The 26,288-nt window shown below is 40.4% G+C and overlaps 1 protein-coding gene across 1 annotated transcript; it reads left to right on the top strand.

Moving 5' to 3' along the window:
* Positions 1-8,297: 8,297 nt before the first annotated feature.
* On the top strand, positions 8,298-23,170 carry LOC142401051 (vascular endothelial zinc finger 1-like). The gene is made up of 5 exons (XM_075486272.1): positions 8,298-8,366; positions 13,955-14,700; positions 18,173-18,242; positions 18,330-18,492; positions 20,711-23,170. The coding sequence occupies exons 1-5, from the start codon at positions 8,334-8,336 to the stop codon at positions 21,073-21,075; spliced, it is 1,377 nt and encodes a 458-aa protein (XP_075342387.1). The 5' UTR covers positions 8,298-8,333; the 3' UTR covers positions 21,076-23,170.
* The last annotated feature ends 3,118 nt before the right edge of the window (positions 23,171-26,288 follow it).

Genomic DNA, 26,288 nt, shown 5'->3' with positions numbered 1-26,288 from the left:
TTCTGTGGACACACAGCACATAACAATTACTGAATTGTTCTTAAAAGTTGTTGCCTGTGCACTTTAATGTTTACTGGCATGTGTTACTTGTTGGTAAATGTCTTGTCCTGTATTCACATTGGGTTAGTTAGGAACGCAATTTTGATCTCTCTGTATGTCTTGTATATATGAAGAAGTTGACAATAAACCTGACTTTGACTTTGACTTTGAAAAGGTTGATCTTAAGGTTTAAACACTTAATGGGCTTGGCAAGAAATTAAATTTACCAAACAAAATGTATTTGTGCATTAAAGTGTAATCCATTATAATTGGCTGGGAAATCCTCAGCAAATATATACTAAAAATCACACAACAGCTGTCTCAGTCACAGTTAAATTGATATTGTAAAATCTAATATGATTTTCAAATAGATCATTTATTTATTTAGTTATAATCAAGATTAATTTAGTATTCAAATATACTGTCACTTAGGAGAAGCAATTACCACCAATTTCTCTTATTCACACCTCATCAATGGTTTTTCATTTTCACAAAAAGTATAGAAAACTGAGTGAGACTAATTTGAAATTAATGAGTTATTTCAGATTTAAAAAGTCCCTGAAGGACTATCTAATGAGCCATTTCTTGTTTGGAAGTTAAAAATGATCGTTTTCTGTTAAATTCTGTTATTTTCTACTCCCCAGGGGGAGCTTACCTTTGGAGAATCTGAGTTTTCCGTGTCCAGTTTTGGAAAAATATCACAGGAATCGATCGGCATAGCTTTATTTCTAAGTGGAGCCCATTGCTATATGTTATCGTGTCTTTTAAGCTGGATATGGACAGAATGGGCTGACCACACATATTCTCTAACTCTGACTGAAACGGTCATTGCACTGTATGTGAATAAAGGCTTTCAATGTACAGTGGGACAAAGATTGAAATTTACAAAGGGGGCACCTTCGCTGAAGAGCCATTCACTGATGAGCAGAGAATCCAAAGAACCAACTGGAAAGAGTGTGCACAATACAGATTCATGGACAGATCTCTATCCTCTTTAATTTTAGAGCTCCAACACAAGTGTAATTTCCCAGAGGATTTTAATATTCAGGTTATTGTGGGGGGCACGTTGCTGATCTTTTAAGTGTAATGTGAAACTCCCCCCCAAAAAAAGCCCTAATTTTTCATGCCTTTTACAATGAACGATTACAGGGTTACTCACAACTTTTTACTTTTTTTAACTTTCCTTTGCCTGGTGCTGCCAAGAAATTGTGCTCTCCTGCTCTTACTGACTCATACAATAATCTGCACATATTTGTCAGTTAGATTAATGCTAGGAAACCAGGGTTTATTTGTTGTGTCTTTTTTCCTGATTCATATGTACACGGGTCAGGAAAAAGGACGTGGGGTGATATCTCTTGATGTACCTTACTTATCCGAGCCTTGAGACATCATGAAGGTTATTTGGCATCACATATTGTATTGTACTATTTTTTTGTTTTTTTGCTCTCTGCAGTGTACAGTGTGTAGTATCAACTAACCACAGAAAGGCATCAAATATTTCTCTTTCTGCATTTACCAAGGCCCAATTCCTCACCTTGACCCTACCCCACAGTTTTTAACTCTTGCAGAAATGGTAGGTGCTCCTTTTCTATTAGAGACCGAGGAGTAGTGGTTGCTTCACCATCCACGTGGCCCTCAATGCCACTGTTGAAGGGCTAGATGAGGGTCTAACTATCTTTTGAAGGTCAGTCAAGTCAAGTCAAGTCTTTTATTGTCAGATACACAGAACAACAGAGTCGGACTGGGCACTGAAATTCTTAGGACAGGACACCGTACAGCGGCTACCATAACAAGACATAACATGCCGTAACATGTCATGTCATAAGTACTCTAAGAAAGACAGTAACAATAAATAGGCAATGTGGATACTACAATATAGCCTGGGTCCCAGCCGAACTTAGAACTGCCCATAAAAGTTTTGGTCGGGAAGTTCGGTCTGGCTCTGCTCAGTTGGGAAATCATTATGCCCGACCCAATCAGATTGCCCGACCCAATCAGATTGCCAGGGCGGGCTTTATACGATGATGGGCAGATGATCAACAGGGACATTATCGACTACGTCACTAAAGAGCTGAACATGGCTGCCGCTGGAGAGCTAGGGTGTGTAGATTCTGCCATCGAGTCTGTTCTACAGGATCTCCACATTGCATTCATTTTGAAAGACGAACAGAGGAACGCGATAAAGGCTTTTATCGATAGAAAAGATGTTTTTGCCGTCCTTCCTACAACAAGTGTGTGTTGCTTAATCTACGTCACATACTACGTTGCTCTGATTGGTTGTAGGTCTATCCAATTGAGCGAAGAGTCATTTTTTCTCCTGGTTCGGTTGAAACACGCCCCATACTCAAAACTCTATTGAGCGGTATCAGACTCACATTCTGACTAGAATCGTGAGTATGACGTAGTCAGGCTAACTACAATATACATTTTAACGTTAATTACAAAAGCTGTACTGAACATATAATAAACATAATAGCCTATGCTAATCTAAGACCTATACTAACCTATAACATAAGGTAAAATAAAAAATACAATATTGTGCAATATTGCAAGTTGCAGTGCAAACAGCAGTGGAGGTAGGCATGTGTAAAGTATAAAGTGTGTAAAGTATAAGTGTAAGTGTCGAGTGTGTAAGTGATGAGAGTGCATTATAGTCCATTTAGGAGCCTGATGGCCTTAGGATAGAAACTGTTCTCCATTCTGCGGGTGCGTGACCGGATGCTTCTGTACCGCCTACCAGAAGGCAGCATGGTGAACAGTCTGAAGGATGGGTGATGGCAGTCTTTCAGGATTCTGCCAGCTCTACGAAGACATCTTGTGTGGTAGATGTCATGAAGGGTTGGGAGTTTCCTACCAATGATACACTCAGCAGATCAGACCACACTGCGTAGGGCCTTACGGTCCATGTCTGTGCAGCTCCCGAACCACACTGAGATGCTACCAGTCAGGATGCTTTCTATAGTGCACCTATAAAAGTTGGTGAGGATGACTGGGTTCATGCCAAACTTCTTGAGTCTCCTCAGGAAGAAGAGGCGTTTCAGGGCAGCTTTGACCACCTTGTCTGTGTGGGCAGACCAGGTGAGATCATGGCTGATATTAACCCCAAGGAACTTGAAGCAGCTGACTTTTTCTACTTCAGATCCGTTAATGTGGAGGGAAGCATGCTCCACCCCCTGCCGCCTCCTAAAGTCCACGATCATCTCCTTAGTTTTGCTGATGTTGAGAGAGAGGTGGTTCTCCTGACACCATGTTGTTAAGGTGTCAACCTCCTCTCTGTAGGCTGACTCGTCACTGTTAAGCCTGATTTAAGCCTGGTTTATAGTCGGTAACGCAAGACGCAACGCAAGACGCAAGATGCAACGCAAGCCCTTGCGCGGTTGCAAGCCCCCCCTTGCGTGCTTGCGTGTGTCACCTCAATTTTCTAAACTTTACGCAAGACGCAACGCACAAGCCACTGGCTGTGTTCGAAACCGCCTACTACTTGAAAACGGCATACTCATCGATCTGACAGTATGCAGAGCGTTTACACACAGTGCACTTCACTCCTGTCCGAGCCCAAATCAGCCAGCCTGAAAAGCTGATTTCCCTTAAGCTATAAACTCTGTAAATATATAACTTTAGCAACATTTGAAACATTTTCAGGCGAGAAAGTAGTCGTTTAGACCCCCAAGGTGTTGAAAATCTGACAAAATACCGGCTATTTACAAGAAGAAGAAGCATGAATCCACTCGAAGAGGTCCTGGCGGTGAATTTGCTTTCATCATAGTAGGCTTGTCATTGAAAAAACCCGCTACTCCACCTACTGTCCTGGCGGTGAATCGCCACGCAGCACATGCAAGCGCCGACAAAGCAAAATTAAGTATAAACGTCTCGAGCCATTAAAATACGCGCAAGACGCAAGCGCAAGGGCAGTTAAAAGAAGTATAACTCAGCCTTTATAGTCGGTGACGCAAGACGCAACGCAAGCCATTGCGCGGTTGCAAGCCCCCCCTTGCGTGCTTGCGTGTGTCACCTCAATTTTCTAAACTTCACGCAAGATGCAAGCGCAAGCCACTGGCTGTGTTCAAAACCGCCTACTACTTGAAAACGGCATACTCATCGATCTGACAGTATGCAGAGCGTTTACACACAGTGCACTTCACTCCTGTCCGAGCCCAAATCAGCCAGCCTGAAAAGCTGATTTCCCTTAAGCTATAAACTCTGTAAATATATAACTTTAGCAACATTTGAAACATTTTCAGGCGAGAAAGTAGTCGTTTAGGCCCCCAAAGTGTTGAAAATCTGACAAAATACCAGCTATTTATAAGAAGAAGAAGCATGAATCCAGTCGAAGAGAGACTTGCCGAAGAGGTCCTGGCGGTGAATTTCCTTTCATCGTAGTAGGCTTGTCATTGAAAATACCTGCTACTCCACCAACTGTCCTGGCGGTGAATCGCCACGCAGCACACGCAACCGCCGACAAAGCAAAATGAAGCATAAACGTCTCGAGCGCAAGGGCAGTTAAAAGAAGTATAACTCAGCCTTTAGTGATGAGGTCCACGATGGTTGTGTCATCAGCAAACTTCACGATGAGTTTGGAACTGTGCGTTGACTCACAGTCATGTGTGAACAAGGAGAACAGGAGGGGGCTGAGGACACAACCCTGGGGGTGCCAGTGTTTGTGACCACTGTAGCTGAAGTGCAGTCACCGAGTCTCACCACCTATGGCCTCCCTTTCAGGAAGCTGTAGATCTATTTGCAGAGGGAGGTGTTTAGTTCCAGGTCTGCAAGCTTGGAGACGAGTCTGGAGGGGATGATGGTGTTGAACGCTGAGCTGTAATCAATGAACAGCATCCTCGCATACGAATCCCTCTTTTCCAGGTGGGAGAGAGCGGTGTGCACTGTCAGGGCGATGGCGTCATCATAAAAGGCGTTCAGCTCGTCTGGTTGTAGTGCAGAGGACTGGGTTTCACTGCAGCATCTCCCTTTGTACTCTGTGATTAAGATTAAGATTAAAGGCTGAGTTATACTTCTTTTAACTGCCCTTGCGCTTGCGTTAATGGCTCGAGACGTTTATGCTTCATTTAGCTTTGCCGGCGCTTGCGTGTGCTGCGTCGCGATTCACCGCCAGGACAGTAGGTGGAGTAGCGGGTTTTTTCAATGACAAGCATACTACGATGAAAGGAAATTCACCGCCAGGACCTCTTCGGCAAGTCTCTCTTTGAGTGGATTCATCATAGACATAATATATTGGGATTCATGCTTCTTCTTCTTCGCTTTCTACGTTGGCGTTTGAAAACAACGGTCTTTTATTAGGGGATGAAACCGGAAGATGAACACGCCGCCGGATGTGATGTAGATAGTGGCTTGTGCTCGCGTCCAGAGTGGCTACTCTATAGCTCTGCTCGCGTCTTGCGTTTTGCGTGAAGTTTAGAAAATTGAGGTGACACACGCAAGCACGCAAGGGGGGGGCTTGCGTTACAGACTATAAACCAGGCTTAAGATCCGATTTATTGGTCATGCATACACACGAAATTTGTCCTCTGCTTTAACCCATCCAGGTTGGCACCTGTTGACACACACATGCACAGGGTCCCACACTCAGAGACAATGGCGAGAGTGGGAATCAAACCACCAACCTTCTGGTTATTGGACGACCGACTCTAACCACTGAGCCACGACCGAAATGGCTTTGTAATGGCTTGCAGTCCACTCCACATGCGCCTGGGGTCAGAGCCATGGTAGCTGGACTCCACCCTGGACCTGTAGGTCCGTTTAGCAGATTTAATGGCCCTCAAGAGGTCATATCTGGACTTCTTGTACTGATCCCCTGAGTTAAAGGCGGCAGACCTGGCTCTGAGACTGGCCCAGACCGCTGTATCAACCCAGGGCTTCTGATTGGGGAAAAGGACCGGACAGCCCTCTTGGGAACCATATCATCAATGCAGTGGTGCAGGGCTTGCTACCTTTTGATTCCTTAAAGAAAAGGGGAACCTTACCTCTGCAAAAAGCTGCTATAGCCCAAGACTGCTGGGGGGCCTCTGATGTCACACCTTTCCTGACTTTGCTGTCTTTTTCACCCATTTAATATCTCAAATGATATTATGTACATTTGGCATTATTGTTGTAATTAACTTGTGTGTTTCCTGTCTCATCATGTATCATTTGAATGGTGTTAGGGTGTTTGTTGTCCCCTCTTGTCTGTCCTCTCAAACCCCAGCTGGTCGAGGCGGGCGGCCACCCTTCCTGAGTCATGCTCTGCCAGAGATTTCTTCCTGTTAAAAGGGAGTCGTTTCTCTCCACAGTCGCCTCATGCACGCTCAGGATGGGGGATTGGCCCGAAGAGAAGTTTCGGTGTAATCTGTTGGTTTCCTTAGCTAGGAAATTGTCTCTGAATTGGCTCCGTATGAATGAATTGGATTAATTTTTAATTTAATTAATTGGATTTGATTGTATTATGATTACAATGAGTCTAACTTGAATTGGACTGTATTACGGAAGTGCCTTGAGATGACATTTGCTGTAATTTGGCGCTATATAAATAAAACTGAATGTAATTTAATTGAATTGAGGGTTAGGGCCAAGGGATTGGTTCATAGAATTATTTTAAACTCCCATAAAGTCAGTTATTCATTGGTACTAACAACTATATAATGTTTGTATCATATTTTTCTCTTTCAAATGACTAAACTAAAAACTAATGAATAAACCATCTCTGAGCAGGTGCAAAGTATCAGGATCACAAGTGTCAGTGTTGATTCCTACGGTTGTCACGTCAGTTACCAGTTTTTCTGAGCATTGAGCCTCGGACATGCAAGTTCTTTTTTGATGATAATATGAACACAAAACTGCTATCTGATCGGAGAGATAGACACAGTCAGGGATTTTTTTCTGTACTGGCTGAAGATGTGCTGTAAAAAAAAACACTTTTGGGAATATTGCCAATTTATACCAAAATTAGCACACTTAACACGTACATAAAAAATGGTGTGAAACAGTAACCTGAATCAGCATCTAGTTAGAAGGTTTTGAAAGTGACTTAACATTTGTAATTGTAATTGAGGAAAAATCTAACTATCATCAATACAGAATACATGAAAAATTTATGATACTAGTTACTTTGAATTGGCCAAACATAGTTTCTCAGTCAATTCTACAGTATCCGTAAGTTTCTCGTGTCAAATAGACAGTTTTTGAATTGTGACTTAACACTTTTTTGTGTCTCAAGAGTTTTTATTCATTTTCATTTTTTGGCAAAATTCATCATTGAGATTTTAATTGAGTGCTTTTATATCGTCAACATGGTCTTCGATTAAAAATAACAGTAACAAAAACTACATAAATGATACCTGCTGTGTGAATATTACCACGAAAAGATTCAAGATTTTTCTGTTTGATTTGGAAGTAATTCAAAACAAAAGTAACCCTGAATGTTTGAGTTTGTAACCAAGAGGATTGTGTTTTGTATTCAGTCAATTATTATCTCAAAGTCATTTTATGTTACCTTTAAATAACATTAAAAACATATTATTTCTTAACAGGACTTCATTGTTTCTAGACAAATAGGGGTGAGGCTCATTACCTCAACAGGTTTAATGTGGTAAAATGCAAAAATGATCAAATCCTGCACGATGAAAGTAAAAAAAAAAAAAAACATGTTTAACCTAAATTCAAGTGATGGCACCTGTTCATTCGCTTTACAAAACTGTAGACTTTATATGTTAGTCGTTACAGTAGTTTTCGTTCATCCATATTTCATGAATTAAAATGAACTGCAACACCTGCAACTGCTCTCTCGAGCCGTCGACACTGAAATAAATCTTCCGGAAGGAACGACTACGGATCGAGTCTCTCTGTGTCTATTTTGAGAAACAAAATGCACCCTGGATGATTTTTTTTTCCTAATAAAAACGTGTAAAATGTAATTGAGACCCAGTCATTTTCAAGCCACATGCAAGAATCTAATATAACAAATACCCCTCAAAGCGTCAGGGAAAAACCATCCAGAGGGGTGTTCAAAAATCCAACAATACTTGATTACTTCTGGAAAGGGAATGAGCGATTCAGGAAATCTTTCCGGAATGTTTTTCATGGAACATTATAAAATGAAATTAGTTATTTAACCGTATGTGCTCTGGAAGTCACTGACGTGAATACACGGATTATCTTCGAAATACTTCAATTCCACACGCCCCGCCAAATAGTATGAAAAGTGGTTCAGCCCTCGAGGTTACCGGAAGTTGTTTCAGCTGCCATGTTTGGTTGCTTTGTTGTAGGCTTCTACCAGGTTTCCTACAGAATCAGTAAGTGTGGAAATGGAGCCGAGCTGGAGTACGTTTCTCTTCCAAGTAAGTTGTCTCTATGGGAGGGAAACCGCGATAGTTCGTCAAACCGCCTTCATTTTTTTAAGCACAGGTTATATTAGCTGCAGATTCGGTTTTCAAACGAGTAATACCAAGAACAAGTAACGAAGCAAAACAATGGTTTATGAATCCAGGCTTCCAGCTGTGAGGCTTGGGAATGACGCTAGAACAAAAAATCAAATCTCCCTAGTCCCTGCTTGAGAAACGGCTTGTTTTTTTTTTTGTTGTTGTACGGACGTTTAGAGTGTGCACGTTACATACTTCGACAGCGTTTGTGATTTTACTAAGTTTGTTTGCATGGTCGAAGCCAGCAAAACATGCGGTACCACTTGAAGTAAAGCTGGAGACGCCACTGCACCGTTACAATCGAGACAGACCTGTTTTTTTTTTTCTTCCCCCCTTTGACTGGAGGCTTTGATCGGACGCCGTGGGATAATGAGATATAATGCCAGCGAATATTTCCAATTTAATGTGGAGAATGAAACGTGTATTTTAGATTTGAAAGTAGATTGTGTTAGCAAACGTTGGGCAACTGTATGCTGTGGTTAGCAGCCGCTGAGATTTACTAACGGCGATTCCCAAGTCCGCGGTCAACTTTCCGCTTGCTTCAGCCTGTTCGGCAGTAACTAGCCAAGTGGCTAACGATGTTTAGGCTGCCTTGATTACACTCGCTGGCTAATTTAGCTTAATCTGGGTGAGGCTGCCGTAATGAGCTTGCAAAACTGGCGTTACATGACTTGATAACGAGTGTCGTACAGGTTTATGTTCATTAATAAGCTATTTATTCTGGTGAGCGTTGTGGAAAGGAATTCAAACTATGCACACGACACCAGCTAACACTAGCACCGAAGAAGCAGGTTTCAAATTAGCAGCGACCCTACGCGATTTAAGGATTTAATTTCGGCCAGAAAGTTGAGGGCTGCCGTTATGTGACATTCGCCCCGTTTTTGGTTAATTTCATTGTGTAACGGCAGGTCGACGTTTACTGAAAGAAAGTATCAGTGTTATTTATTCTTGTGGCCTAACTTGTATTTTAAAAATGAGCTTGATGTGTACATGAGAAATGTAGGATTTCAGGTTTATGTCATTTTTATTTTTAATTTGTTTGCCTCCTTTATTTGTCTTCAGTGTAATTTCATTAGCTTGTATCCATATGTGTCATCTCTTTGTTTATTTATGTGTATTTCTTAGTAGTAAAGGGTATTTTTATGTGTATTACTCCTTCACGACCAAATCCTCACGTGAAGGACTTTTTTTTTCTTAATTAAATTTCTTTATATATTTTTTTTTTTATGAAATTCAAAGTACTTCTCACTCAGTTTTTGGTAGAAAATCAAACCTGTTTCACTACATTTACACGTAAGAGTCGCTGAGTAACAGGCTAATTATCTTCTGGAAGTTTCTTATGGTCAGCTCTATTTGGACTGTAACATTCACCACTAGCATAAATATTCAGTCTTTTTGTGCAGCATTATTAAACTGTATTATTAGCTCCTTGTATTAAAGCATGACGAAGTACATGGTTTGTTAAGCGTCGCCTGTTAAGTGTAAGGTTGTAGAGTTGGAAGAAATTTGGATAGTTGCTTTAAGTTGTTTCAAGAAAGCATGACGCATGACAACCTCATGCGACAGGCCATGTTTTGGGTTTTTTGTGGAACTTCTAATACTTTGTTGTGCTTAAAATGGATCTGTTAATTACATCTTTGTGCACTCTTTCTTGATGGTGACAAAGGTCAACAGATGGTGTTGAGCCACAAGCCCTGTGTGTGTATATGTGTTGCGTCTCAAACTGTTACCATGGCAGTTTGGTGTAAATGACTGTACAGTTTTATAAGAATTCTCACATGTTTTAGTTTGTTGGTCCTTTTGAAAAGAAAAAGTTATGACAAATTCTGCACTGAGGGGTGGATGCTGACGTTTGCAGCCAATGAAATGCTGCTTCTAAGTTTTTGGTCCCTCCTCCGTGACGCTACTGGAACAAAAAAAAAAAAAGAGCCAGTAAAGCTGACCAATCACAGCAAACATGGCTTTTTGGGACTTTCAGAGCTGCCATTTTTAAAGAAAATAACAAAAATGAATGCTTTCCATGTCAATGTGTGGACCGTCTTGCATTTCACTGAACTGCACCTTTTATCTCCTCCTTTTTAGATAATTGTAAAGTATAAAACACGATTCGGTGTCACTCAGGTTGCACTTGTGCTTCGTGTTTGGATCAGTTTAGCTTTGGATGTAGATCGGTGACGCACCGATAATACTGAGAAGTTGCAGGAAAATAACGCAGTGCCACTAAGTTTGTAAGTCAAAATATGTGCTTGAAGTTCTGGCTTCAAGAGTGAGTCGAGATAAACTACAGAGAAAATTCACAGCAGATGCTTTTAATCTTTTCATAAAACGAAGTTGCGCACTAGCAAATGGAAGCTGAGGATAAAGAGGAACAGTCAGATGTGTAAATGTGTAGCAGCACATTCACTTTTTTTGAGGCATTTTGACTTGTTGATGATTATTTTAAACAGTGACTCAAAAACTATCTTAGTGAGCCATGAAACACCAACATTTCTGCTGTGAAAAGAATTCAACCAAACGATTTGTTCAGGCAAACAAAATCCCATTACAATTGAATGTTATTGGATTTTACTCTGTAATGCACACATTCAAATTTCAGAGACTCGGTTCCAAACAGTGTTTGACCTCAGTGTTAAGTCTATGTACCAGGTGGATTATCATCGTCATTATGGATTCGACTACACTGGCTATGCTGCAAATGTGTGACGTTTAGTCACTTGATGTATGATTTCAAGTACTAAAACAGCACAACAACAGAAGATGTTGTTTCACAGATTATATGGAATTTTACACCCTTTTTGGGAATTTCAGTGAAGCCGGTTTGTGACCATTTTAGAAATGATTGTATAGAAATATCTCCTGTCCGTGTATTTAAAACATTTTTAATCTTGAGTATATCATCACTGCTGTTTAGATGTTGTTTGTTATAGAGGTGATATATTAAATGTAATTTTGTTGCATGTGTGGAAAGATGACAAAGTGAGATGGTTTAAAATGGCTGATCCGTGTCATCCAAACCCACGTGAATATATCAGGCATTCCTCTAAAAACATTTTCTCATTTCTAGCGGAAGTTTTAAGTTGCATTATGAAGAAGTGAGGCCCTGAATTCCTACAATTCATATTGCTTTATTTTCTATGAAAAAAAGATAACAAGCATTCAGAAGTGATGTTTTCCAAAAACTTTGGTCCACCTGATATAATGAGTAATGTCCAGACTTTTTGTACAGTAGGAGGACGGCCGAGACAAAACCCAACACGTGAGCTGGAAGTGTTAGAAAAGACAATGGGGTAATATTTTTATATATATATTTCTATTTCTTCTCTTTTGTGTTTTTATCAGTTGTAGTTTTTTTGTTTGTTTTTTTTTTCACAATTGCGCAAGCAGCTGTAGAGAGTGGCACAAAAGACTGAAGAAAGGCGGTGCATAATCAGACCATGAGCTCAATTCAAGTCTACAGTGGCCCACGGAGCCATCAGGACACTCCCTCCATTTTGATGTTATTTATGAGGGAGCAGCCCCAGTTGTCAGAGCGCATTTATGTCAAAATGGTCAGAGCTGCATGAAGGCACAGCAGCTTACAGGCCCTGCACCTCTGTATAGAGGCCAGGCTGTCTGCAGTGGCTACGTCTGCTGTTCACAAGCTTCACAAAGAGGGTTTCCCGGCTGGTATCTCCCCCCACCCCACCCCACCCCTGGTGTGCCAGCGGACTGGGTTGCATTGGCATGATGATGACTAATCCTGGAAGGTGGCAAGTGTAAGCAGGTGCTCAGACAAATAGATGGTGGTATTTTCTGATAGTTCCCAGGTCCCGTTGCATATGAGGGATGACGGCTAGTTTAGCTGAGTAGTGTGTGGATAAACAATGTCTCTGTCTCATGAATAGATGAGCCAAATCAATGAAGATGAGCATACAAAGATCCCCTGCTGAGGCCCGAGTGCATCACTGCTCAGATTTGTGTCTTTCACAATAGGCTGGATGACATAAGGAGGACATTGTGTGGTTCATTTTTCTTTTCTGTCCCGTCTCCTCTTTTGCTACTCCTGTCTTGGCTGGCCTTTTTCGATGGATGATTGAACCTCAAAGGAAAGGTCAAGTATTTCACCTTGCCCTTTCTTGCTAGTGGTTGACAACATGGTTGTCTGGACTGTGTCCGTTTACTGCAGGAGCAGCGTTGGCTCTTTTTGTTTGTTTGTTTTGTGCTGTTTAAAAAAAAAATTTAAAAAATGCTGTTGCAGAGACTTTATCTGTGGAAACTACCAGAAGCATTGATGATACAAAACCAATTAATTTGCTTCAGCAGCCATTTGTTTGCTGCTCTGCTAATTTCCACGAATGTTGTCTCAAGATTATTTAGCACTTGAACACAGAAGCAGTATAATTTTTAAAAGGATCATTTAGACTAACTACTATCCTTCGTTTTAGAATAAGCAACACAAGTTCAGAAACTCCCAATTATTATAGATTCCTTGTTGCGCTTCCCAATGAAACTTTTATTTTTGGGTAGTTGTGATGTATAAAGTGTTAAACTGGAAAGCAGTTACAGGCTGCTTTGGGATTAGAAGTTGTCAACAGTATTTAATCTTCTACATTGTTCGGTTTAGGATGTTTTTTTTCCCTCCCACCTTCTGCTGTAGAATAAAGTAATGTTTGGTTATTATATCTTCAGTTGATGCCCAAACAAAAACGCGTTGAATCCTTTTTAGTCAAAGCTGTGTGATTATTTTTGGGACTTTTGGGGTCTTGCTTGATAACATTGCATAGAATGAGTAAACCTGTGTCTTTTTCCTCAGTAATATCAGAAATATGACTACTTAAATGAACTTAAGCAACTGGTTGTTGGTACTTTTATTTGTTCTCAAGCTTTTTATTTCATTTGTGCAGTGGCAGTCATTCATATTGGTTTGCACCTGCGAAACCCCAGGAAATGGAGTGTAGTAGGCCACACACAGAAAACAATTGTGCCACTATATGCGTTTTATTTTTCTACTTTAAGTTGTTTTCTGCTTCACTCAACCACATTTCTGCTACTCTGTAGCTCTTAACTGAGCTATGTAGTTGAGCTTAATGGCCTGCCCCTTCAAGAGCCTTCTTGGCAGTTAAACTGGACTCTGCTATGCCTCTAATTTGGTATGCCTGCTTTGCAGTCACATGATGAATCGGCACTGTCACGATGGGATCATTTTTCATCCAGTATATTTGGATTGTTCTGCATTAGTGGCATGCTACGTCAGCCTCATTAATTACAGACCCAGTGCCCATTTCATATCCTGGAAGATCCTTTTAACCCTTGTTGTCATAGCGTTTTTTAAGTTGATTCTTGACTTCTGACTTCTGAAAATGACACCTCCGTGTGGTGGAGCGGCAGTCAACAACATGTATTTTTGAACTGCGGGGAATACTACTTGTTCTCAAGTTGCAAGACCTCATTCTGGTGTCATTAACAACTTACCAAATGTCTGAAATTTGTCTTAGCCTAACCAAAAACATGTATGCTTGTTTCATTAGCAGGCCAATGAAGCCCTCCACCACCAGCACCAGGTGGCCCAGAATAGCCTGCTGCCACTTCTTAATGCAGGAGCTGAGCAAATTGACCAGAAGCCTGTCCTCCCCATCCAAATAGACCAGAAGCCACCCGTCAGTGCTGCTGATCTCCTGAAAGACAATGTGGCCAGTGGAGGAGGTCAACGGCCACAGGTGCAGATAAAGAAGGAACACAAAGGCAAAACACCTTTTGTCTGCGGTTACTGTAACAAGGCCTTCCGTGACAGCTACCATCTGAGACGTCATGAGTCCAGCCACACCGGTATCAAGATGGTGTCGCGTCCAAAGAAGACAGCCCAAACAGCCCCCACCATGGTACCCATGATCGCCTCCATGCCGCGAGAGAACAACGGCAACTCCTACATCTCCACGGTAGCGGGCATCCTCTCTACAGCAACCACCTCTGTTTCTTCAGGCACAAGTATCATGACATCATCAGCAATGGGCAACGTGCCGCAGCAAAATGTTCCCAAGAAACCTGCCAAGCCTGTCAAGAAAAACCACGGGTGCGAGATGTGTGGCAAGGCCTTTCGTGACGTTTACCACCTGAATCGCCACAAGTTATCCCATTCAGACGAGAAGCCTTTTGAGTGCCCCATCTGTCAGCAACGCTTTAAACGGAAGGACCGGATGACCTACCACGTTCGCTCTCATGATGGGGGAGTCCACAAGCCTTATGTATGTTCTGTGTGCGGTAAAGGCTTTTCAAGGTAAGAGTCACTTATTTTTGTCAAATCTGGCTCGGTAAGAATGAAATATGTTGTTCCAACTGTCCTGTGAACTCCAAGGGTCTGAAACATCCGTTAATATGCCTCATTGCAGCACGCTAATGATGGTTACATCAGATGCTGCTTTGATTTATTTCTCTTTTTGTTCTCTTCACTGCACTTTGAAGATCTTTGACAAAAAGCACAAGTGGTATCATTTTAGAAAGCAACAAAGCAGGGGTTGGCATTTTAAAGAAAGCCTTCATAAGTCAAAAGTTGAGCAGTCATCAAATCTTCATCTTTATTTCCAAGAGTTACGCAGCTTAGTTGAAAAGCTGTTTGTGAGAAAGGCCCAGTGCACCCTGTATGATGTGTTCGATATCCTGGATTATCCTGTGTATCGCTACATTAGCTACTGAGATAAAGCAGTCGGGAATGCAATCACTCCAGCATGTTTTTAAAGACAAATACATGCAGGAGGGATATCGCTCCTAATAATCTGTTTAAATGTCAGATTATTGGAGGCTGTGGGGACTGTTTGTGCAGCCACAGAGTGCCATTTTCATACTGTTCGAAGTGAGACGTCAGCTGTGACATGATTTTGTTGCAACTTCTCATGTGCACAGCTACAAAATGTAAGCCATGGTCTCCATATTTAAATGTCATGGTGGAAAGCAGATTGCTTTTCAATCTGTCTTTAGCGCTTGATTTCTGTTGCGCTCCGACACCGATCTTTCTCACTGCTCATTTTTTTCTGACATAACTCAGCTTTTATACTCTGCAGCAAAAGGTGACTTGCATTTGCTTGCAATGGGACCTGCAACAGAGACAATAGGAAATCCTTAATTGGTGAGAAAACGGGGACGAGGGCAACAATGATTGTTTTCACAACTGTAACGGTTTATTTTTCTGCTTTTAATCAACAAGTACCAACAAATAAGTAGGGCCATTGTAAACAGGAAGTTTGAGTCTGAGATCTAATTTATTCTTGTGGGAGGAGAGACTGAAGTAATTTCACCCTCTGGTGGTTGCATTCCATGGTCATAGAGAAAAGTCTTGACTTGTCTAAATGGAATTTAAAATAATGTGATAAGTAAATAAACATGCTCTTCGGATGATGTATTTATCTGCTCCAAAACAGTTTAATCTTGCACGTTAGTGTAAAAACATGCTCACAAGACTGAAGTATCGTTTTGAATACTTTTAAGTCTTTTATGCTTATTTTTGGGGTTTTTTTTGGCAGCAAATACACAAAGAATGTAGTTACAAACTGCAACCCAATGCAATAGCATATCTATATTATTAAATCCGGGTTTTTAAGGTTACTGAGTGGAACTGTAGTAACGTGTGCTGTCCGTGTTACCTTTTTGATTCTGAGCTTTAGTTCTTATTTATGTAATATGCAGTTCAGATTCGTACTTCTGACCGCCTTGCCATTTCAGCATGTTTAAACAGTCAAACATGGGAGAGCACCAGCAGATTAAGAGAGGGGGAGGCGTCTCTTGTCACTTTGCAGTTCCCGCCAGCATGTCACAGACTCTTTCCCCTGGGAATTCAGTGAACCGTGTGTAATGTTAAGGTCAGCCATTTTAATAAGTAGTATATAAACATTTTTAGGGGAGAGTCTTAAGATGGGCTGAGATTTGGAATTTGTTTAATTCGGGGAGTATTTAATTCGGTGTTGATTAATCGGTGAGTGTTGGTTACGGCAGTAAGTCGTGTCCTGCGAACAAAAACCTCAGCAGTGTACCGTGCTCACGCTGTTGACATTAGCTCTGTGCTGTGTACAGCAGTTTTAGGCATGCCTCCAACTCAGTGACGTGGGCTCGGGATTCATCAGCATACTGGAAAGTGAGAATGGGGACTGAATAACAGGGCACTGAGTCACTGCCACTCAGCCAGATCTGTAGGCAGGCACTGTCTGGAGTCTGCTCGTCAATGGGAGAGAGAAAAAAAAGAAAAAAAGCTTGAATCCGGTTCACAGCACCACTGAGAAGATTCTACTTGACTCCTCTGATTTGTATTAAAAATAAAATTCCAGCAGCATGAAACTTTCCGGTTGGGGAGCAGCTGCCAAGCTGCAGCCCTTACTCGCTCCATTATGGCGCTTCGAACATGATTCAGCTCACAGCTTCACCAACGAACATGCTGACAGAGGAGGATCAGTGCCAAGAAGAATCTGTGAATGCTGGAGTTTCGCTGTAAAGGTCAAGTGGCAAACAACTGTATTCCAGTGAACCGTTTTCCAGTTATACAGCAGATAAACCTACAAGATTCGTTATTATTTTTAACAGCAAGACAAATATTGTAGTTTAAGGCTTTAATTTAGAAATCTACATTTGGACTAAAGAGGGTAACGTATGACGGCATCGGTTAAACACCACATATTGTCACGGTCTCTGTAACATTTAATGATTCACTGTGTTTTAGCTGTATTTTCATGTCTATTCCAAATTGGTGAAATGAGTGATCAGGTTTAATACTTGTGTGCTTGCAAGCTGTCGCGCTTCAGAGAACAATGGAGGAAAGAAAGGCCCCGTTTTCACCTGTTGATTCTGCAAGGCTCACGTTACTACAAAAGTCCACTTCATACTTTCTCATAGTTGCTCCTGTTGCAATAAGCACAATAACTCATCATGTAATGGTGTAGGTTTACTCAACATTGTGCTTCATGGTCTCCCGACCTTTTGAGAGAATGCTGTGTGTTAAGATTTGGCTCTTAGTTGGAAAAATGCAAATGCTTTTCCTCTAAGTTATCGTTAACATCTTCACAATCCTTGAAGTAATGATGAGGATTCTGGCAAATGAAGAACTGTTATAATAAGCAAACTGTCAGTTTACAGAAATCTCAAGTGGAAAATGGGCGGAAAAAGAGGGGAAAAAGCTTCCATTTCATTGTCTTGCGTGTTTGAAACTAGGTCAAACTAATTCACGCACCATTGATCGTGAAGAATTAACTGCCATTGACTGAAATTTTTAGGGATTTTTTTGCCCTTCCCCTCATTATCAAAGCAAACAGAGCACATCCGTCCTCTTCCACACTTTTAATGCATATTAAGTTTGGAGTTTAGGCTTTTGGACTTGAATGGCATTCCTTGTCACCAAATTACAAACACACTTTTTTTTAATGCTATTAATACATGTAGCTACTTTACCATTTCTGACCTCATAAGTATGATCTTGGTGAATTAGGTAAAGATGACATATCTGCATTACAGAACTGCATGATCTGGTGTACAGGATATATAATGTAGGGATATATTACAGCAAAAGTCAGGTGTCCTTTTATTTATTTATTGACTTATTAGGAAGCAAAACCATTTCAACAAGATGTCCTGTGCTCCTGTGGTAATAGTGAATGTTGGGTCACTCTTCTGCAGCTCATTGAGCTCGCTGCATCCTGCTGCATCCTCTTTCAAAGATCGAACGTGTTTTTACTCTTCTTTCCCCTTGTTGTCTTTTATTTTTTTCTTAGACCAGACCACTTGAGCTGCCATGTGAAGCATGTGCATTCCTCAGAAAGACCGTTCAAATGTCAAGTAACGGTAAGAATCTTGACCACAAGTGTCCAGATCTCGATACCCACACGTATTGTTGTTATATTCCACTGACATATGGCCCTGTAACTGCAGGCCTGTACCTCTGCTTTCGCCACCAAAGACAGACTCCGCTCCCACATGATCCGGCATGAAGGCAAGGTCACCTGTAGCATCTGTGGGAAGATGCTCAGTGCAGCCTACATCACCAGTCATTTGAAGACTCATGGACAGACCAACTTTAACTCCTGTAACAAAGGTTTGTCAGCTGTGATGAATACAAACTGTTAGTTTACCCAAGAGTGGAGGGGATATGAAAGAATGTTTTTGAAACTACATCAAGCGAAACTCAAGGTCTTGTCTGTAAAGCGGGCCAATTTATCTCCATTAACCCCCCCACACTCATTCATAGGAGACAACTGGTCTGAGACGTTGGTTGGTACAGATGTTTTTCATAGATTATCTCATAATGTCTATAGATCTAGTCTTATACCCCTGAATGGCTTAAGACCGCAGGGTCTAAAATCCGATCATTTAAATTTAAAGCAACACAATGTAACTTCTCAAAAAGCCCATTATGGAGCTCCCCCTACAGGCTTGGAGGTAATGTACGGTTACACTGTCGTAAATACAACACCCTTTCGCTTTCACGTTTCACGTTTGTTGACGAACCGGTGAGGAGTCAGAAGGTGCAAGCTATGTCGACCGAGAAGGTAAGAGTAATCAAATGTACCTGGGAGCGTGAGAGGGGTCTATTTGTTTTTGCGGTAGGTGTGCCAGAAAGCAAGTCGAAGTACTTCCGCTCAGCTCCCGGGCCAGTCCAGCAAAGTTACATAGCGCAGTTTTTCCAACTCAGACCCCCGAAGGGCATAGGAGACAGGCCAATCGTAATATTAAAACTAATTGTAGCCGCACAATTTTTTTCAAGCTGTTATTTTAAGGTAGAAATGTTACATAGTATTGCTTTAAGGCCTTAAAATGTCTAAAATTCTCTTGAAATCTCATAAAATGTCTTAAATACGATTTTGAATGGTCTTAAAAATGTATTGACTAACTTTTATTTAATGTATAAACTTCTGTCTCGCTTTTAAATGTTTGGATTTTTGAGGACGCTATAACGGAGCTAAAGTACCTGTGCAGCCCGGTCAGAATTCATCAAGCACAACCTGCTAAATAGTTTGCTGTTTGTGGTTGCTAGCAGCGCCGTGACTGAGGAGCGGCTAATCAGTTAACGCTTTGGTTAAGATGGGTAAATGCAAATTTGACAATTTGTGGCTTCAAAACAAACAATTTACCTCAGGATTGAAGACGGTTGATGGAAATATTTATGAAGCACACAAGAAAAGTTTTAAACTTGGCACATTGGGCATCAAGGCGTTGGAGTTCCACGCCAAATCGCAAAAGTATAAAGCTGTCTTAAAATGCCAGCAGCAAAAGCTTTCCATCAGCCAGTATTATTCCACATCAGGATCTGCAGCATCGAGGTCCAGCTCGACCCAGTCTGCTGCACCTCCAGCTGACCTCCGGACAGCGTTTGGGTCTGCGCCCACACTAAAAGCAGAGGTGCTCTGGACTGAGCACCAGTCACATACTGGCAATGAGAACATTGATGAGCTGTTCCAGACCATGTTCCCGGATTCTGAGATAGCGAAAATGTTTAAGTGTGGAAAAGACAAGACGGCGTACATCGCACAATTTGGATTAGCCGATTTCATCAAGAGAGACCTTATCTCCAGAGTTAAAGGCCCGTTCGTGCTGATGTTCGACGAATAAATTAATTTTTGCAACTAAATTCCGAGCCTCCTTTTTGCCAGTATGGATGTGAAATGGGTCATACATTGTATTGATTATGGTCTTTAAAAAGTTTTAAATTTGACTTGTTGAAACCTGCAGAGACCCTGTTAATATTTAGGGATTAAAATGACGATTCTTTTAATCTCAGAGCAGTCAGAAAACATTAAACAGGCTTAAGGCTAACAGTAGCTAGCAACCTGTTAATTTAATAATTCATTCTAATTAATTCAACTATTTTAGCTGAAGAATAGGCAACCTGGGTTGATGTCTTACCCTCTCACTACAAATTAATTTCTTCTTCATCTGCTTTCCTGTGAGTTTCTGGTTGCTCCTGCTGCAACATTAACCTTAACAATAAACTGTGGTGGTGTGTGTTTGAAGTGTTTTTTTTTTTTTTGTTGTTGTTGTTCTTTTGTTTTGTTTTTGTCATCATCTAATGCTGATCTTTATGTGTGTGATTGAAATTGGATTCAGATTCTGTTCTAACTTTTAGAACTCTTGTTGTCTGACTCTGGTCTTACATGGTTTTCTTTGTCTTCTTTACTTAAAATTGTCTTAAACTTTTTCTCATTTTACTACGTGCACATTCCAATAATTCCCATTTTAATTGGAATTCAACTGATTTGACTTATTGTAGAAGAAAAGTTTAAAAACTGCATATTGTTTTTTTTGTTTTTTTTCAGAGGGTAACGAAGTCTGCAACTCTGCCTCAGCTACACCTGTGACCATTTCTGCCCCCATCACCTCAACGATGAACCGGGGCAACCCAAACAACAACCCTGTCACTATAGCTGCACAAATGAACATTAGCACCAACACAGTCAACATTACATCTCCAATCAGCCTCCAGCACCCAGTCACCATCACCGGCCCTGTCAATATTTCCTCTGTGAACATCCCTTCCACAGCACCCATGAATATTGCTCACCCAGTCGCAATAACAACCCCCATGCCTATGAATATAGCCGGTCCACTAAACATTGCAATGAGGCCACTGGATAGCATGCCTTTTCTGTCCCAAGTCCTGCCTTCTTCCCCACCTTGGTAATAAGAAAAACAGTTAGCATCTAACAGGCCAGAAAGAAAGGGAAAATGAAGTGAAACGGGAGACTCCTTTCCTCGTACTTGCACCTCGCATGCAGCTTCCCCCCCCCCCTCCCGAACATGTTCACTTCACCAAGCCCTGAAGTGAATATTTACATGAGCTGTGAGGTCAGTAGGAGCTTCCCAAGTCCTAACTGTGTCCCAGCTAAGGTTAAGTGACTGGCATGTGATGCAGGACACTTGAATAGAATTTGAGTAGGATTTATCTTGAAATCAGGACAGCCGTAAGACTTAGTGTAGTCAGTTAGAATGATGAAACTGTGATTTGTATCATGACAAACGAGAGTAGAGGATTTCTCAAGCACGCTTGAGGACTATACGAATATACACCTGTGCTTTTGTACGGGAGATGTGAAATGGACTGAAGCAATAACGAAATTGCTGTTTCTGATGTTTTACAAGTTCTCCCGAGGGCGTCTGGGTGTTACTTTGTATGTAGTTTTTTTAACTATAGCCTGCTAATCACTATTTAATGTTATAGGAAATGAGTCAAGTAAAAGGGACAGCAGCTTCCACGTGCATGGAAGACTATTTTTTCACAATGTTATAGCGTTTTCTTTCTTCTCAGATAGTAGGTATGCTCTTGAGGTACAGTGACTAACTTGTACAGTTGACATAGTAATGTATTTTCATGTCGGCATTTTAATTTTTGCTTTTGTCATTCAAGTGGACGCTGTCCTCTTGGCCATTAAATATTTTTACTTTGTTTTCTATTTGTATGGAAACGCAAAGGTTTGTTTTTATTTGTAGTGGGTTTTTTTTGTTTTTTTTCATGAAGTCTGAATGGAATGAGTCTTGCACTGAAGGCATATCCTCCATGCAGGTGAACAGCAGTATTATCAAAGATCAAATGGAGTCTTAAGTGTTTTGGTCAGCCAGCCTACACTTGAGGGCCATCTAGTGGCCGGTTATGTAAGAGCCTGGCCTTGTAGTGGAGCTTTTCAGCCTGTTAATGTCGTCGTATAAAGGTGACTAAAATAGTTTTAGCGGACTCTTGATTACACTGTTTTATGATAGTTATTTATCATTAATCTGTTACAGCCCCAAGGTGATACTAAGGAACCTCTCACTCAGGAAATGCAAAGAAAAGCCCATTATTCGTGAAGTTCTTTGAATCATGGCTCTTGATATTTCTATGCTCCGTTTTGGACTCCAGAACACATTTGGCTTCGGAGCGTTGAGTTTCACTTATTAAAAAGTCCAAACGTATCTATTTTAAATAGCCGTCCATTTAAAAAAGAAAAGAAAAACGATCATTTGCTGTACAATGACATGAATGCTGTATTTGTTTTCCTTTCACGTTCTCTGTCTGCGCAGCGCCGCGGCAAAGAACTGGATGAGTTTGGTGAAGGTGCGAGTTTGTCCGTTTAGAAGAAACAAAATGGGGCAAGATTGACGTTTGCATGACCCCAAACACTGTAGCTGTTAACTATTTTTTTTTTAAATGAATACCATGTTATCTCAGCAGTGTTGCAGCTCTTTGAGTTGATTCAGTTTTACTGAGAAATGCAATATGCATGTTTTTGTCGTTTTTGTTTTTTTCCTCCCAAGTTTTTTTTCTATTTTTTTTTTTTTTAAACAAACAATTAGCGTAGCTTTTTTTTTTTTTTTTATGCATTTACGTAGACACACTATAATAGCCTGTTTTGCCAAATTTGAATCGGTAATAATGTGATAACCTGACTATTTCTTGTGGAATTGAACATCTCATTTATTTTAAGGAAACGATTAATTGGAAATACCAGGACCCTTGTGAAAAGCAGTTGAATGTATATCTTTGTACAAAACTATTTTAGTTCCAAGGATATGGTAGTTACAATAGATGTGAAAGATAAGATAACCTTTTTTATAAATCTTTTGTATTAGAACATTAACATTGATAATTTTGTATATACGAGAAGCTAGGCTTTCTGATTAGCAGAAAGGTCAAAAACATTCCTACATTTTTTTTAAATGTACGTTTGTCAAATTATTAAACATGCGCAATGTTATGTGCCTTTTATTTGGGTTGTCTAAATAAAAGAAAATTATCAAACGTGTTTCTGTTTTAAGTACTGTTTAATATGAGGTTTTAGCAAGGCCTAAATGCAGAATGCTGTTTAACACGTTGCTCATTCAGGTCGTGGTTTTATTGTAAAGGAAACCTTCTCTCCTGAGGCTCCTGAGGCTGCTCAGATCCTGAGCACTCTGGGCGAGGTTTTCACCTACAATTGTTCTGTGTTTTTCTGCATCGATCATTCATTGTACCCTAAATAGTCACGGTCCTTATTAGGGGTGGGACTCCAAACTCACTAACTAACAGGATTCTATAGGAATACAAGAGTACCCATAGGAAGAAGAAATAAATAGTTTTTAGTCTTTATTCATTACCCGTAGACATACCAAGGAAGAGAGCCGTTTGGCTGTTGCAGAACCCAACTAGGTTTTGCAGTTAAAGGATATCTGTGTCAGGACCTTTGCATGTGATCATGTGTGCTGGTATCTGCCAATATTCAGCTTGCTGACTGGAGTCGGGTTTATAACAGCCGACAGGTGTGTCCTGGTTGTGTTGCATTGACTTTTGTCTTGAAACCAACCACATTTTGTTTGCATTTAACTTTGTGGTGCACGAAAGCCATGGAAAGTAATTGAAACAGTAATAGTAACGGGCTTCTCTTCACACAAAGGATCCTTTCACGTGAACAGTTAAAATAAAGATTTGAAATTATGTTCGGTTATTTTTTTTTATGTATATTTCATTGTTTCCCTGGTATTAAAGGGGCAATTCAGAGCAAAAACAACTGGTATCAGCAGTATTTCACAAATTTCTAATTGTTAATGTTTCCTGTGAATACAAAATCTTACATTTTGAATTCATAACGTTCAGAATAGCCTTTAATAAACACTTATTTTATTACTTCTTTACCATTTTGGAATCTTGGAAATGAACTCAAATCTAATTCGATGAGCATCATTATTGGAGTTGATAACATGCAAACACTCCCATGATCGTTAGTGCAGAACACTCACTGAGTTTCAGTGTGGTAAGACCATATTTGAACGGGTCTGTTTCATCTCAATTATATCCAGTGTTTTAGGCCAGATTACACGTGGATGGATACTTAATTCCCTTAGTTACTGCATCATTATTACCGAAAAATCCATGACTGTATCTCTCAAAATGGATTGAAAGTAAGAAGTTTACAGCAAAGTAGAGATGATCCGTTCAGCTGGTGGACTCCACTCCTGACTGAATCATTGTAGAAGGTTTTTTTTTTTTTTTTTGCCATGGACAGAAATGGCGTGTACCGGTGCAGAAGAAGCAAGTTAATTTAGTATGTTGAGTAGAGGGTGCTCAATGTTGTCTCTTATGTTTAGCAGCTTGTGCAACACCTATAAAATATGCAACATTAAAGGACCTAAGCTTACTCAGAATTTTTGAGCTTTAGTGTTGAATTTCCAGTCCGTTGATATCTGTAGTTCCCCCCATAACCTCCATCTCTTATCCCAGGAAGGAAACGTTGTATGGCTTATTTCCTGCTCCTCCAAAAATCCACAGCCATCTTCGTTGCATTCTTCTCAGTCAAAATGAGGTTATAATTCTCACACCATGCCCCAAAGCGGTTCATTGGTTCTCTAAACTCATCCTCCATCTGTATCTCACAGTTGAGAGGAATTGCAGTTGGACTGGAAGTCTGACTGTGCAAGATTAAGAAAAAACTGGGACTGTGGTTCTCCTGTGCTGCTTATCACCTTCTCAATCACACAAACTGCTCTGTTCATCAAGCAGTCAATAATCCAGAAGGTTTTCGAGAAATAACTTGCCAAAAGATAAGGGACATACTTAAACACCCAAGGGAATATTAGGTTTTTTCAGTTACGTACTGACTTTTAAAAAAAATCAGTAGATATAATATTTTCTGGGTAAAATTATTAAACCCTTGGCCTGAGATGCTAGTAATGCCCCATTTAGCAAAAATGACTGCCACTGTTTCATGCACAATTCCTTCAGCTGCAAGATGTTTAATGGATTTCTTCAGGGGATAAGCTTCAATTTCCATATACTTCTTCTGCACTTTGGTGCAGGTTTTGTTAAATAAACAGTTCTCAGTGTAATATGTCATGTTTTTTTGTTCATCTGAGTAGGTATTTACCTTCCCTTAAGACATGATAAGGACCAGCTGATTTGTTTTTTTGTTATGTCCTTATACTGGAAAGCTTTTAATTGAAAGAGGGTGTGTTTTGTTAGATGACTGTATATGCTGTTGCCGTTCAATGATTAACATAAATTTAAGCATTATGATGAAATACTGAGAAGATCCATCCCATTTTTACATTTTCCAAACAGGAATATCACACAGAAGATATCTTAGCAACATTTTTTGGGACATTTGAATTCGATATTTCCTTAGCTGGAGGTTTAGTTTCAGCAGGTAATGAGTGCCAACATCTTACTTTATGTCCACAGAGTGTGTTTTCAGCTTCCACGCTCAGAGGTTGCTCCACGACATTTTGAAACAAGCCTGTTTTGTATTTTCTTTATTCAGGTTGTGGAACAAAACTGGCTTCACTGTGTAAACTTTGCATATGGTCTATGGTTTCAGCCAGTCTGTTTTGTTTTATGTCGCTTGTTTGGATTACAGCTGCATACATTCTGTGCACTTTGGCACAACTTTCATTATCAACCTCTGTTTCAGGAAACTGGATTAACCAGTATGATTAATGGAGGTTCGTCAGTAAAGTAACCGATTGATTAACACAGACATCTTGCTAATAATGTAAATAATTGAATCTTTACATAAACATAGATGATATAAGTCAGGAAAAATAGACTCAAATTGGCATCCCATAGGATGACTGTCTTCATATTGCTGCATTTTTTAATATTTGCTATAATTGGCTATGCTTTTGAGTTCTCATGTCATCTGGAATCTGAATAATAATTCACATTGTCCCTGCACTGAATGATGGATAAAAACTACTCTATAGATTCAAACTGTAGAGAATACAGAGAATCGTTATGCTTTATCTTCCACTGGATACGTCTGTCTGGGGATGTATCCCAAATACTGCATGTATGTCAGTTAATTCTCTGTTTTTTAAGGTTGGGTTGATGACAGCTTTCAGGACACTGAGACTGTGGAGAAAGGCCTCATATTTTAAAGACTTGGTAAATGC

This window comes from Odontesthes bonariensis, chromosome 16 (genome assembly GCF_027942865.1).
Source record: "Odontesthes bonariensis isolate fOdoBon6 chromosome 16, fOdoBon6.hap1, whole genome shotgun sequence".
Lineage (NCBI taxonomy): Eukaryota > Metazoa > Chordata > Actinopteri > Atheriniformes > Atherinopsidae > Odontesthes > Odontesthes bonariensis.
The sequence above is the reverse complement of the archived record's forward strand: the minus strand, read 5'-3'. Positions and strand labels throughout refer to the sequence as shown.